Consider the following 13,066-nt stretch of genomic DNA (forward strand, 5'->3'; position numbering starts at 1 on the left):
TACACTCCATTCTCTCTCTCTCTCTCTCTCTGTTTATTCATTTTATATTCTTGTTCCTTAGCATTAATCTGTTCAGAAATAATCTTAATATTTTGTTTACTTCAGTTTTTACATTCCCCTATTAAGTTAGTGTAAATATGTATATAATACTGAAATATTAATACAACAGGTTTGGGTTGGCACCATTGGGGCAGGCCCCAAGGGTCGGAAGCTGCATGCCACATTCCAGCATACAGAGACCTTTGAATTCCAGGATGAAGTGGGAGCACTTCTGCTTTCAGTGTGTCAAACTGTTGGCCAAGGGGTCTTATGCTTTTTGCCATCTTATAAGGTAAGGAAATTTTAATTCGTATTCTTCTCTTTTAAAAACCCTACTTAAAGATTTACTCTGTAACTTTTTATCCCTATACATCAACATAGAGACAACAGCAGTGTCCATGTTGGAATTGCTTGGATCCTGTAGTTGATTGGTTACAAGTTTGCTTTTGTGCAAGGTATGTTTTGTTTCATTATAGGAATAATAGGAATATTATTGTTTTGATCACAGTTATCCAGAAAAGACTGGTTTGGGCCTCAGTGCAAGTGTGCTTATGTGCTTTTGGCATCTGTTAGAAAGGGATCTCGGTATGAAAATAAATCTTGGATAGAAAGTGTAACAGTTCAGGGCAACTTTGCCCATATTCCCCCTCCATGGTCCAGCAAGGACACCTACTCTTAGGCTTCCAGCTCCCCAGCTGTCTCCTTTCTTGGGCAGACACACTTCTTTGTTCTTCCAGACCAAGGTATTTCCAGGCTGCACAATTTCCTGCCTATACTGTGAATTCCCCAGTAAGACAGACTGCCTAGCAGACCTGCTTTGCCTTCTACTCAGAGACTCTAAACAGCATAATTGTCCACTGGTTTAAGTTACCACACAGCTCTTTCTAAGCAAGTGCATTTATTCTTAAGGTAAAAGCATATTAAAAACAATGAAAGAACCTACATGGATGCTAATAAGCTTACTAGAAATCATCACCCCCATCTCCACAAGGGCTCTGGTCAGTATCAGTCCTTCCAATCCTTACAGAGGGTCCTGTCCGTTTATTGAATCAGAAAGAAGGCCCTGAGTCAATTTAAAATCAGATTATTTATCCAAAAGTCCTTTCTTGTCTGCTGGTCTCTAGAGAATCCAGTTGGAACCAGTATATGCCTCTTTCAAGGTGGTGGTGCCTCTCGGGACATTACAACCTGAATGAATTTGCCTAATACCCCCCCATTCCTCTTCTGCCTTCCCTCCCCCTCTTAGTTCCTGGAGGGCTGTGTTCCCCCTCCCCCATGGAATTGCATACAATCCCTGGCCCACAGTGGTACATACACTTAATACAGTAAGATTTAACTTAATTCAATAAGGTTTGTTCTGGATATTGCAGGAAATTGCCATATCTGTTGCAGAAAGATGAGATGTTCAGTGTTTTTCTTTGAACTGTCTCCATGGTCTAGCTTTTTAAAACCAGTTTTTAAAAAACTCTTACCATTCAATTGCCTATCATCAAAGGCAACTTTGTCATGTGCATTGACTCAGCATTTAGGATGCCTTTTGCATTTTCTTTATATGCAGTTTGTATATAATATACAGCTGTTTCATTTCACTTCACTATGGATTTTAGCAGTGTTTTATTGAATCAAGTGGAAATTGCACAAAGCCCACTGTCCCAAGGGATCAATTTTCTTTATTTCAAAGCATGTATTACTAATTTTATTGTTGATAGGAGGGTGTATCTTATGGCTAAGACTATACCCCAGTGATAAAAAACGGAAGTTCATATTCTTTTCCCATAGTTCTTATTGTTGTACAGAACTCAGATCTGAGGAACAGTATAAATGTGCAATGTAATTAGGAGTACAGGTCTGTTTATTTCATCAAATTGTAACTGTGGTGGGATTGCAGTAAACAATTTAGTAAAATCAACAGTGGTTTAATGTAAACCTTTTAAAAATCAAAACTGGTACCACTGGAAAAACTGCACCAATTTGGAGCCGCTGATGTAGTTCAAGATTTCTGACCGCTTTGCTGATGTCAGAAGTCCCACAAGAAAGAGTAATTTAAAACCTGAAGGAATGGATAAAAAGAAAATGTCCTTTTGTGTGACACGCTACATACATTATGTATATTTTAGATCAAAAGGAATACCAGTTCTTTATCTTGCCCAATGTCCATAAAGAGCTGCAGTCATCAGTGCAGTTACTAGAAATAACCATTAGGTGACCACATTAGACCATACAATGTAGAATTGGTAGAAGGCGGCAGACTATGAACTATAATCCATCATTCTAACTCTCAAAACCACATGTATAATGTGCAAGACTAGCAAGCTGAAAATAAATCTTAAATTGTCTTCTAATTTGATATCTAAAATTGAATCCCAGGCATTATTTCAGTTTGTGATGTATTTATGTAGAGCAATAGTTGTGACAATGGTACTGTGTATGTTGCGTGGACATTGGTTTTTGTGTGTATAAACAAAAGATATTTGCTAAAAAATTATTTTTTGACAGTAAAAATTATCTCCATTGAAAATGCTTAGAGACCTTGAGCTCAGAGTAATAACTGGCATATTTAGTAAGAATGAAAGAAATTGCTGATCAGCTCAGGTTGTCCCCTCCCCCTTCAAAACTCCCGTTGGCCTTATGGTTCACTGAAAGGACCACTGACAAAAAAAACATTAACTGCATGTCTATGCTGCAATAAAACACCGGTGGCTGGCCCAGGTCAGCTGACTTGGGCTCAGGCTGCAGGGTTATAAAATTGCAGAGTAGGTATTTGGGCTCAGGCTCAGGGTCTCAGAACCTGGGCTGCTGCCCGAGCACAAATGTCTACACTGCAGTTTTAGAGCCCCACAGTCCAAGCCTTGTGAGCCCAAGTCAGGTGACCCAGGCCAGACATGGGTGTTTTATTGCAGTGTATAGATACCCTATGTGTTTTTTCTTTGTGGAGGCACTTCCATGAACTTAGTGAAGGTATTGATAAATATAAATTGCAGAATTACTTTAAACACCAAAATATAGACAGACACCTACAAAAGGCTTAAATATAAATACTGTGTTAATACATTCATATGGGCCAGATTTTAAATGGAAAAGTCAGGAAATTGAATGGTTTCCCACAGCAACTTGAATTCAACCACTTAAACATATCTAGTATTTTGTTATACTGTATGTGGGGTCAACTTTTAGGACTTTATAAACAAAATATGCAATAAAGGCATTACAGTTACTATGGAACAAGTGATTTTTTTAACTTTTTTCACATTTAGTATCAAAATCATCCATGGAGTGTGGTGCTCCAGATATACACTCATATCTATTTATATATGTTTTGATTTATTAAGAAGTGCCTGCCAATATCTCTAGGCACACAGACCAAATTCTTCCAACTGAGGAGCTTATCGCTTCCCGGTTCTCTGAGCTCTGGTCAAGTGAAAAAATTCTCTTAGTTATTGGATTTGGGAGATGACGGAACCATGCTACATGATGCAGTTTGTAACTATACAATGTCAAGTGACTAGAGCCAGGAAGTAAGGAGTAGTCTATTATCAGTACCCATGTGTTGCACCTTTATTACATGGTCTCAGAAATAGAAACCATTTGTGGCAAAAGTGGAGCAAATGAAACCACCTGAATCCCCCAGTCTGGAAAGAAATAATTAGGAGTCAGCTATAATGTAAGTACATTTCTCTCTGAAGATTTCAAATTACTTTACAAACATTAATGAATGTGTCCTTGCAAAACCTTGTGAGGTAGGAAAGTGTTATCCCCATTTTACTGCTGTGGAAATTGAGGTGCCAAGAAATACAGTGACATACTCCAGATCACATAAAAAGTCTATCAGAAAAGAAACACCCCAGACTTCTTGTGCCCTGACCTTAAGAACAAGTAGCAACAAGTTTGAAAATGTTGATGTGCTAATAAGGAGATGCCAGTCAAAGACTGCATTAAACTAACCATATAGAGAGGAAGCTGGCTGCTGCTGATAAAACATCTCAGGTGAAATTTATGTGACCAATGCTCGTTGCTATAGAAACTAGCATCATAGTTATTTACTGCTTCCAGTGCTAACAGGTGCAAAAAGCATCCATTAAAGGGCTCAATTTTTCTGTCAGTTGCAAGTTTCAATTTACGTATACTTTCCTTTGGGAGAAATCAGAATCTATTGCATATTTCTCCTACTTCCATTGGATTGTAGTGGTGATTTGCCCTCTTTCTACTCAAGACTGGCCCTTAAAAATAAATGTTTAGAATCTATAGTCGTGTTTCTCAATGACCGGTCTGTCGACTGGCACCAGCCCCTGAGATCTCCCTGACAGTTTAGGAAGGCAGCAAGCACGTCCCTGATATCAAAAAGGTTGAGAAACACTAATCTGTAGGACATTACCCAACCATACTATAACCATTTTAATGTATATAACATTTTGAGCCTAAACTACTTTATAGTAACCCATTTAAGAAGAAGTTTTTGACAAGCAGAGAAGAGAGTTTCCAAAGCCTGTAATATCAGCTGTATTTTCTCTCTCCCTTTCCATATATTTTGTCATATTAACTGGACTAATAAAAGAATAGATATAGTAGTTACATATTTTATTATTCAGTTTGCCAAGCTTGAGTCATTCTTTAACTTTTCTTGTATCATATTTCCTTGTAAAAGAAGCTTATAATATCCCACTAAAAATGAATAATTTCTGTAAATTACAGTTATCAATCACCAGTAATACTGTGAAAATTCTGTATAAATAATCTGTATTCTGATTCTTCCTTCTTAGTGATAGATTCTTGCCTACAGAAGGTAAATATAAATATATTAAAAGGAACAAACACTTTTTCATTCCTGAAGGTACCACTGCGATATGATGATAGAACACTATGCTTGCACAGAAAGTATGCTGTTGGTCTAACACAACATTGAGAATATAAAATCTGTATATATGTGTCACACAATTGAAGTATTTCAAACATATGTGAGACTTTAGTGTTTTGTCAGTTGTGAACAATGGGAAGTAGGGATTTCACGATGGCTATTCATTGTTCAGCATGCAGGCTATATATTTACAATGAAAAATTAAATTGAAATATATTTTGTCAATTATGCCTTTTTCTACTAACTATGATTTCATAAATTCTGGATGTTCAGACTCCAAGCTGGAAGAGCTCTTTTTGAATGAAACCCGAATGAAGCAATTATGTGCAAGATTTAGCAAATTCTATGGCAGAAGTACAATGCCCTTATTCAGTGGAAATATCCTCCTGCTCATCTAAAGGAGTGACATCCTTTTGTATTAAAAAAACGTACCTTTCACAGCCTTTAGAGAGACACATGCATTCATTGAGAATGTCAACTTGGCACTAAGCTGTAAATGAAAGTCCAACTCCCTGAATCGTCTTCCTGAAGCAAAAGTATGATCAGCAAACTAGGGCTTTTCTGTTCTCTGTTTGATTAGTGGGGCAAATATTTCAAGACTGTTGCTCCCTGCAAATCCTCATTGAGAAACACCCTAATTGCAATCCACCAGAGTAAATTTTGGGGAATTTTTTCTCTACATTTTTGGAATGGGGCATGAAGACAGAGATGGTTCATTACATAGCCAAGACCCAAACCACTTGTAGATATAACAGTCAGCACCTTGGATTGTGCCCAGAAACCAGTTTGAAGCCACAGACTCTATATAGAGTACTGTTGTAATATTCTCAGCAAAATGGGTGGAGAGCTGCATTTTGTACTAGCTCAAAGTGTGAGTGGTCTTCAAGAGCACATACAGCTTATTGCAGGAATCTATCTGGAAGCCACAAGTGCATTGATATCCATACTAAGTAGCTGGAGCAATGTGTTTCCCTCTTCCACCAGCACCACTGCTACCTTATCCAGACTGATCCTCCATCGTCTAGCTCTCATTCAAGCGTCAGAGAAAATATACCATCATCAGATTGAGGGCAATGCAGCCAAAATTGTTTTGCTGTTACCCACCCTCTTTTCCTTCTTTCCTCAGATAGGTGCTTTTAGAAATCTAATTACATAGATAAAGGATGAAAAAGAAGAGTGAGAATAGAAACTGCTTTAATACACATGAGAGAGCCCTCTGGGCAGATGTGCAATTGCCCAGTACCTCCCTCTGAAAGGAAAAAATGGAAATGGAACCACTCAAGCGCAACTCCCATCTATTTTCTGTTAGTATCTGCAGGTACATCAACAATATCTCCATTGGCAGTAGTATCAAAGGCTGCTGAAAGATCTAAAACAATGCATGGACACCTGTGATTTAATTGTTAACCAAGATCAGCACAATATTTGCACCAAGTTATGGTTTAAAATCAGACTCGAATGGGGTCAAGAGTATCTGAGAATTCCGGTTAATGTTTTACCTGCCATGTCTACCAGTTGTTCAGTAAAATTCCCTAAAAAGGAAGATTCAGAATTGACATCTAAGATTAGTGTGTGTTTATATGCTGCTTTTGTCCAATATACAAGAGCCATAAACAGTTGTATCGAAAAATCCCCACTTGATTTCTCGTAGCAGAAACAATTCACCCTATGAATATGAAGTTTCACTTTGAACATAATATTAAATACCAAGAACTTATACTCTTCATAGCTTTTTAGCTGTGAAGAAGAGGGTTGTGTGTGCGTGTGTGTGTGAGAGAGAGAAAGATACCACAAACACACAATCTGAATTGTCTTACAAAAATATAAGATATCATGCACCTGTATGGGTATGGAATAGACATTCCATCTGCTACATTTTTGTTACTGTACTGTGATCTATGATCCTATATAGGGAAATAACTAATTGACATAACATAAGTGAGCCCAGGTCTCTCACTCCTGCGAGGATAGCGAGACAAGAAATTATTAAGCTAGCACCTAAGAGGGGTTATGAGTTTTCTTAAATAAATAAAAATGTTTAAAGGATTTTTGGAGTCATCAAGTGGTATATATTGTTAGCTCATGAACACACATTATTATTGTTATTTCTTCTTATAATTACTGCTACTTTTGTCCTCCCTTGCTCTTCCCTCTTATTGTTTGTTATATTCACTTACCTCATCTTGTTTTCAATTATATGGTAGTTCTGTGAGGCAGGAACCATGTGAATCTGTATGTTTGTACAGAGCCTAACACAATGAAGCCTTTGAGCAATACTGTAACGTGTGTGTGTGTGTGTATATATATATATACACACACAAATAATGTACTAAGAATAAACATTGTATAAAATGTTAGTTTTTAATATAAAATTTAGAGAGATGCTGAAATAGTTTAATTTGGTTTATATATGAAATATCAATAAATACCTACTTACAGATTTAAAATTTTCTAAGTAAAATAGCCTTATAAAATGGCTTAACCTGAGGGAAGGAGTTGATTGGCTGGTAAGTAAGTTCAGCTTCTGTGTATTTCAGTAGATCACCATAAGTTTGACCTTGTTAGCTACAGAATTTTATATCAACATGCTCACAAAAAGAAAGGAAAATTAGTGTGTGTGTGTGTGTGTGTGTGTCTGGTGGTGGGGGAGGGGAGACACAGTTTTGTCTTATGTTGTATATTCAGAGAACTGTTACTGGATTTAAAGTGCGTTAGTCTTAAGGGTATGTCTACACAGCAATGTAAACCTAGGGTTAATGGGACTCGAGTCAGCTGACCCGTGTCATGGAAACCCTGGGCTGAGCATCTACTTGCATTTTAACCCTAGGTTAAGGATTTTCTCACCCATTCTCAAACCTAATGCTCTGGCGTCCACACTGCATCGCACAGACCAGAATCAAAGTAACTCTATCCCAAAGTGCCTAGTGCTCCCCCTCCACCTCAGTGTCGACGCTCTAGCCCTACAAATGTGTTGCACTGTGGGAAAACTCTAGTAGGGAGGTTTGATTTTTTTTTTACCCTATTAAAATAGTATTTCAATAAATAAAAACAAGCCTTTTCTTAATAAAACCACTATTTAAAAAAATGCTGTGTATTACATATGCCAGATATCTGAGATTAATAACCCACTATAGTAAAATATACATATGAGATGGAAACAATGCATCTCACACAATTCTCTCATAGCTTTGCATCCTGTTCTTACACATTGAACCTGCAGTAATGTACAGGCAATCAAAATTCTGTCACTTTTACTTTGAAAGTGTTTTTAAATTTGGATAAATTTTACATTAAAATGCAAGTCTAGACAATTTTTGAAGGTTAGTACATCATTGGAAAACAAACTGATGATATTATGCAACAAAAATGCATTTATGTTAAAATCAGTAGCAACTCTAGCAAAAACACTCTATAAAAGAGAATATCAGAAAGTGAAAAGATTACTCAGAAATCTAAGATGCTTTTAAACAAGATTAAGATAAGGGCCATTAGGGTTCATGTCGCCGACCTGTCTGCATTAAGATACATCTTGCCTGGTGCCTGCATCTGAGATGATTCATTCAATATGTGTCATATCAAAGTCAAAGTACCCCGCAAGGAGAAGAATGCTAATGCTTATAAATTTTAGTGATGATCCATCATGATGAGTTAACTGACCTTTCTTTGGGATCTATTTACAATAAATTGTAATATTTTAGTCCCTTCTATGAGCCCCTGTTGATTTCCTTTGAATGTTGATTTCATAACTTTTTTTAAATAAAATTTAAAAATAAGACAATTGTTCAGTGTGTTGAGTTTCTCAGTTTACAAGCTTCACCAATAAAAAGAAAATTATTAATTAATTGAAGCATGAGACATAGTTTTCTTTGTTTTCCTCTTTCTTCATTTCCTCCTTTACCTTTCAAAAGGCAAATGTCTTCCATTGATTCAGACTTTAATCATATTTCCTCTCCATGTGATATTCAGGACCTTTTTCAATATGTTTTAACTTTTCAGTTGGTCTGGCAAAGTTCTGCTTGACAGTTGTAGGGTGATGGTGTGTACTGTACAGTACACTGTACCAAATAGCTGTATATAGTATGTGTAGAAGAGATTTCAGCAAGGTCATGGGTTCTAATCTAAAATGATATAAAATAGTTTAGGGTGGTTTTTTTCTTGTGAGTCTCTTAGAAATTGTTGAACTTGATTCAGGCCTTAAAACTGTTTTATCTAAAACCTATTATGAATTTACATCTGTAATTGCTGCTTTTAAACTGTAATGTATTATTGTGCATTGCATTACAGAACTGATAATTCTTTGAGGTTCATTCTGTAACTATGGGTGCCACATGCAGTCATTTTGCTTTGACAGATCAATAGCAAAAGCAGTAGTGATCATGACACAAGTAGAATAGATAATATCTGAAAACCCACCAATCCTTTGTTATATTGGATTCACATGAGACCTTTTAGCCATATATAATTTCCAGCAATTGAACCGTTTTTTGTTTTGGGGTGTATTTTAAAATGGAAAAGAATGTAAAAGGCTTGCAACTGGTTCATGTTTTTCAAAACAGTTTTAAAATATTATCCACTCTACTCCACTCTGATTAGGCTTCAACTGGAGTATTGTGTCCAGTTCTGGGCACCATATTTCAGGAAGGGTGGGGACAAATTGGAGAGAGTCCAGAGAAGAGCAACAAAAATGATTAAAGGTCTAGAAAACCTGGCCTATGAGGGAAGGTTGAAAAAATTGGGTTTGTTTAGTCTGGAAAAGAGAAGACTGAGGGGGTACATAACACTTTTCAAGTATGTAAAAGGTTGTTACAAGGAGGAGGAAGAAAAATTGTTTTTCTTTAAACTCTGAGGATAGGACAAGAAGCAATGGGCTAAAATAGCAGAAAGGAAGGTTTAGATTGGACATTAGCAAAAACTTCCTAACTGTCAGAGTGGTTAAGCACTGGAATAAATTGCCTAGGGAGGTTGTAGAATCTCTATCATTGGAGATTTTTAAGAGCAGGTTAGACACACACCTGTCAGGAATGGTCTAGATAATTAGTCCTGCCTTGAGTGAAGGGGACTGACCTAGATGACCTCTTGAGGTCCCCCGAGTTCTATGATTCTATGATCATATGTTTGTCAACTGCTAGACAGTGTGATATGGAGTTGTCTGGAGATCCAGACCTCCTAATATATAATGTACTGACTCAGGTTAATAATTTGAAAAATTATTTTACTTTCTGAACCCTAACAACTACAATATAAAGAGAAAACAAAAATATCTGGCATAAACTGGGCCCTACATCCCTTCAGTTCGTGCAGTACCTTTCTCTCCCATAGCCTCCACTAGACTGAGATCTTTCTGATAAGGCTGGATGTTGCATCCTAGAGAAGATTCTCATCATATCTTAATCTTAAAGACCTTTTCCTGCTGGCATTCACCTAGCCCTTCACTAGACATTACAATTGGGGGGAAAAAAGGGAAATACATCAGAATAATGATCGTCAATATTTACAATTGTAAAGTAAAGGGAGAAAAAAAATAAACTGACTAATGCTACTTCTAGGATATAGGTAACTAATGAACTCTGGTTCCACCAGGGAGAAGCCTAGAAGGTAACCCAATTCTGAGCTGAACTCAGTTCTTGAAATAGTAATCTCCTTAACCAGATGAATTTAATAAACACACTTTTAGGTCACCATCACAGGTGGAATTAAACTTCGAGATCAAGCTATAAAGATAAAAATATTGTTGCGTGCAATTCACAGGAGGTGTGGATTTTTCTGAAAGTTCATACCACCTCAGGTTCCAAATGTACCCGGAAATTGCAATACCTGGAACTTGTACACAGGGAAGGGTAAGAGATACAGTAACTCTGAGAATGCATTCATTCCCTTATAGGTAGTTCATTTGAACAAGGTTTACAAATGTACAACTCACCAGTATTCTGGAAATTTCACTTATTAATTTGTTCATTAAAACTTTTAAAAGGGAGTCAATACTAGTCTGCAACAAGGTTTTGGAATAGTCAATTTCTTGAATCTTGACTAATTGTCTGACAGATTATAAAGAGGGTTTTTGTTAATACCTGTCCTGAATTCTACTCCTTTCTTTTTGTGGCTTATTGCAAAACCAAATGATCTTAGAAGCAGAATCAAGCTGCAGCAACATCTTTACTTCACATATTGGTCTTGAATCTTGATTTAAATCTGATATTTCTTGCTGACACAGTACATCTTAACATGCAACTCCCTCTGTGAAGAAGTGGAGATTTTAGTGGTTGGTCAAAACAAAAGTCTGTCATGATATGTGTATCATAGGCTTTGTTTGAATTGCTATAATTCAGTAGAAATGTGTACTAAATCTAGAGAGAGGAATGGACTTTCAGTGTCCTCAGTTATAGACCGCTGATATATATCTCATAGCTTGATTGTGGGCAGTGTTCATTTGGGGGAAATAGCTTCAAATAGGAAGATAAAGCACAGTATGAAAGAATTTAGGAAAATGTATTGGCTTACAAAGTGGTAATTGTATGCACTTGCATGAGAACAGATATCCAACAGTTTTCTATTGGGAATAATCAAAGATAGAGTTTTGCAGGAAAGGTTTTAAAAAATCTTAGTTGATTTTGCCAGGCAGGCCAGCTATTCACTAATGAATACTTCTACAGAAGTTGAACATTATAAACTAAATCTCTCTCTTCTGGGACACATTCAGTTCAAAAATGAAACTTGAAAAGTTCTCTCTTGTGCAGCTGGGAGAGTGAAATTGTTTCAGTACTTTGCCATTAGACATTCATGCAGTCCTGTTCTATAAGTCATTTAAGTCCAAAAACTTGCACTGTTGCGGAGAGGCAAAGATTGTACGACTTGAAATATTGTGTTCTTGTTAAGAAAAATTTGGTTTCTGCTACTGATGTCAGTAGTTGCATCTAATGTCTTAGAACCTAGTAAGAAAACATTTGAATACATAGAAGAAAGTTTTCATAGTTTTTCCTGTAGCTATCAAGGTTTCCACTAAATGGTTTTGGAAAGATGTCTGTCTGGTGCAAGAATTCAGACTTGGATAATTTTTTATGTCCAGTGCAGTCTTGGCTTCATTACCTTTTACACCTTTGAGTCTGATGCATAAACCATTTCCCTTAAGGTACATTTTGCATCTACTGCTGATTTCAAAATAATGAGCACAATCTAAACTATTTTCTCTGCTGTCTCTAGTCATTACATTATGGGGGTAATGTTGCATGTAAAACCAGTACATCAGGAATTTGGAACTATTAGGATAAGTATCTCATTCTCACTCTATATCATGCTCACTTTATTAGAGACCCCCAAACTTATGGAGGATGATGGTTTTGTTTTTGAGACCATAATGTTGTCATGGTAACATGAGATCACAGCCTTGGATAGTTTGGTATATCCATTGTAAGCAGGTTCTGGGGTGGTATCTCATTGAGGTTTACTTGGAACGGACTATAGAAGTAGTTCTATATTTAAATTTCTATAACAGGATCATAAATCTCTAGTACAAAGTGGAGGACCTCTTTAGCTTGCTCTTTTATTTTCTTTGTTGAATAACTCAAACTTTTTCTCCCTTTTGCTTCTTTTTCTGTATGTGTTACAAACTTTTGGAGTTTTTAATATTTTCTATGGCCTGATCCTGCAAACACTGGATAAGTAGCATTCATGCAAATGGTGATTTTCATATCTTGCCAGAAGTACTGATTAATCAGAGTGAAAAACATTGCTTTAGTTCAGCAGCACTGTTTATTGTAATCATGACTTATTTAAACTTCCTATTGCTCATTTTCTTATAACTTCTGGATGTGTGTAACTGTCATTTAGTGTATGGAATAAATGGTCTAGGGGATTGTTAACAACCTGGAACCTTTCACCTCTTGATCACTAGCTCAACTCCAGTACAAGTTTTGTAGTCACCAAAATAAGTTAACCATTGGGTGCTGAACAGCTGTCTAATGTGAAATAAATTAGATAGTTTCAATCCAGTCACTAGTGAACCTATCCCCACATCTTGAATTGTTACTACTCTGCACTCAAGTAAGCAGTCTTGGGAGAGGCATTAAAGATTGTGTGGGCATAGACTGGTTTATCCTTTACTAACAGAGGTCAGGGTTGAGTCATATTAATAGGATAGTGTGGGAGAAGCATGCATTGCTAATCTCTGTACTGTACCTG

General features: G+C 36.7%; 1 protein-coding gene across 1 annotated transcript in view; it reads left to right on the plus strand.

Annotated features, from left to right (window-relative positions):
* Nucleotides 1-13,066, plus strand: part of BRIP1 (BRCA1 interacting protein C-terminal helicase 1) — a 118,594-nt gene that overhangs the window by 50,920 nt on the left and 54,608 nt on the right. Inside the window, exon 14 of the mRNA XM_034752655.1 lies at nucleotides 170-331. Within this exon, the coding sequence (XP_034608546.1) occupies nucleotides 170-331 (162 nt within the window). The remainder of the gene's footprint in view (nucleotides 1-169; nucleotides 332-13,066) is intronic.

This window comes from Trachemys scripta, chromosome 18, assembly GCF_013100865.1.
Source record: "Trachemys scripta elegans isolate TJP31775 chromosome 18, CAS_Tse_1.0, whole genome shotgun sequence".
Taxonomy (NCBI): domain Eukaryota; kingdom Metazoa; phylum Chordata; order Testudines; family Emydidae; genus Trachemys; species Trachemys scripta.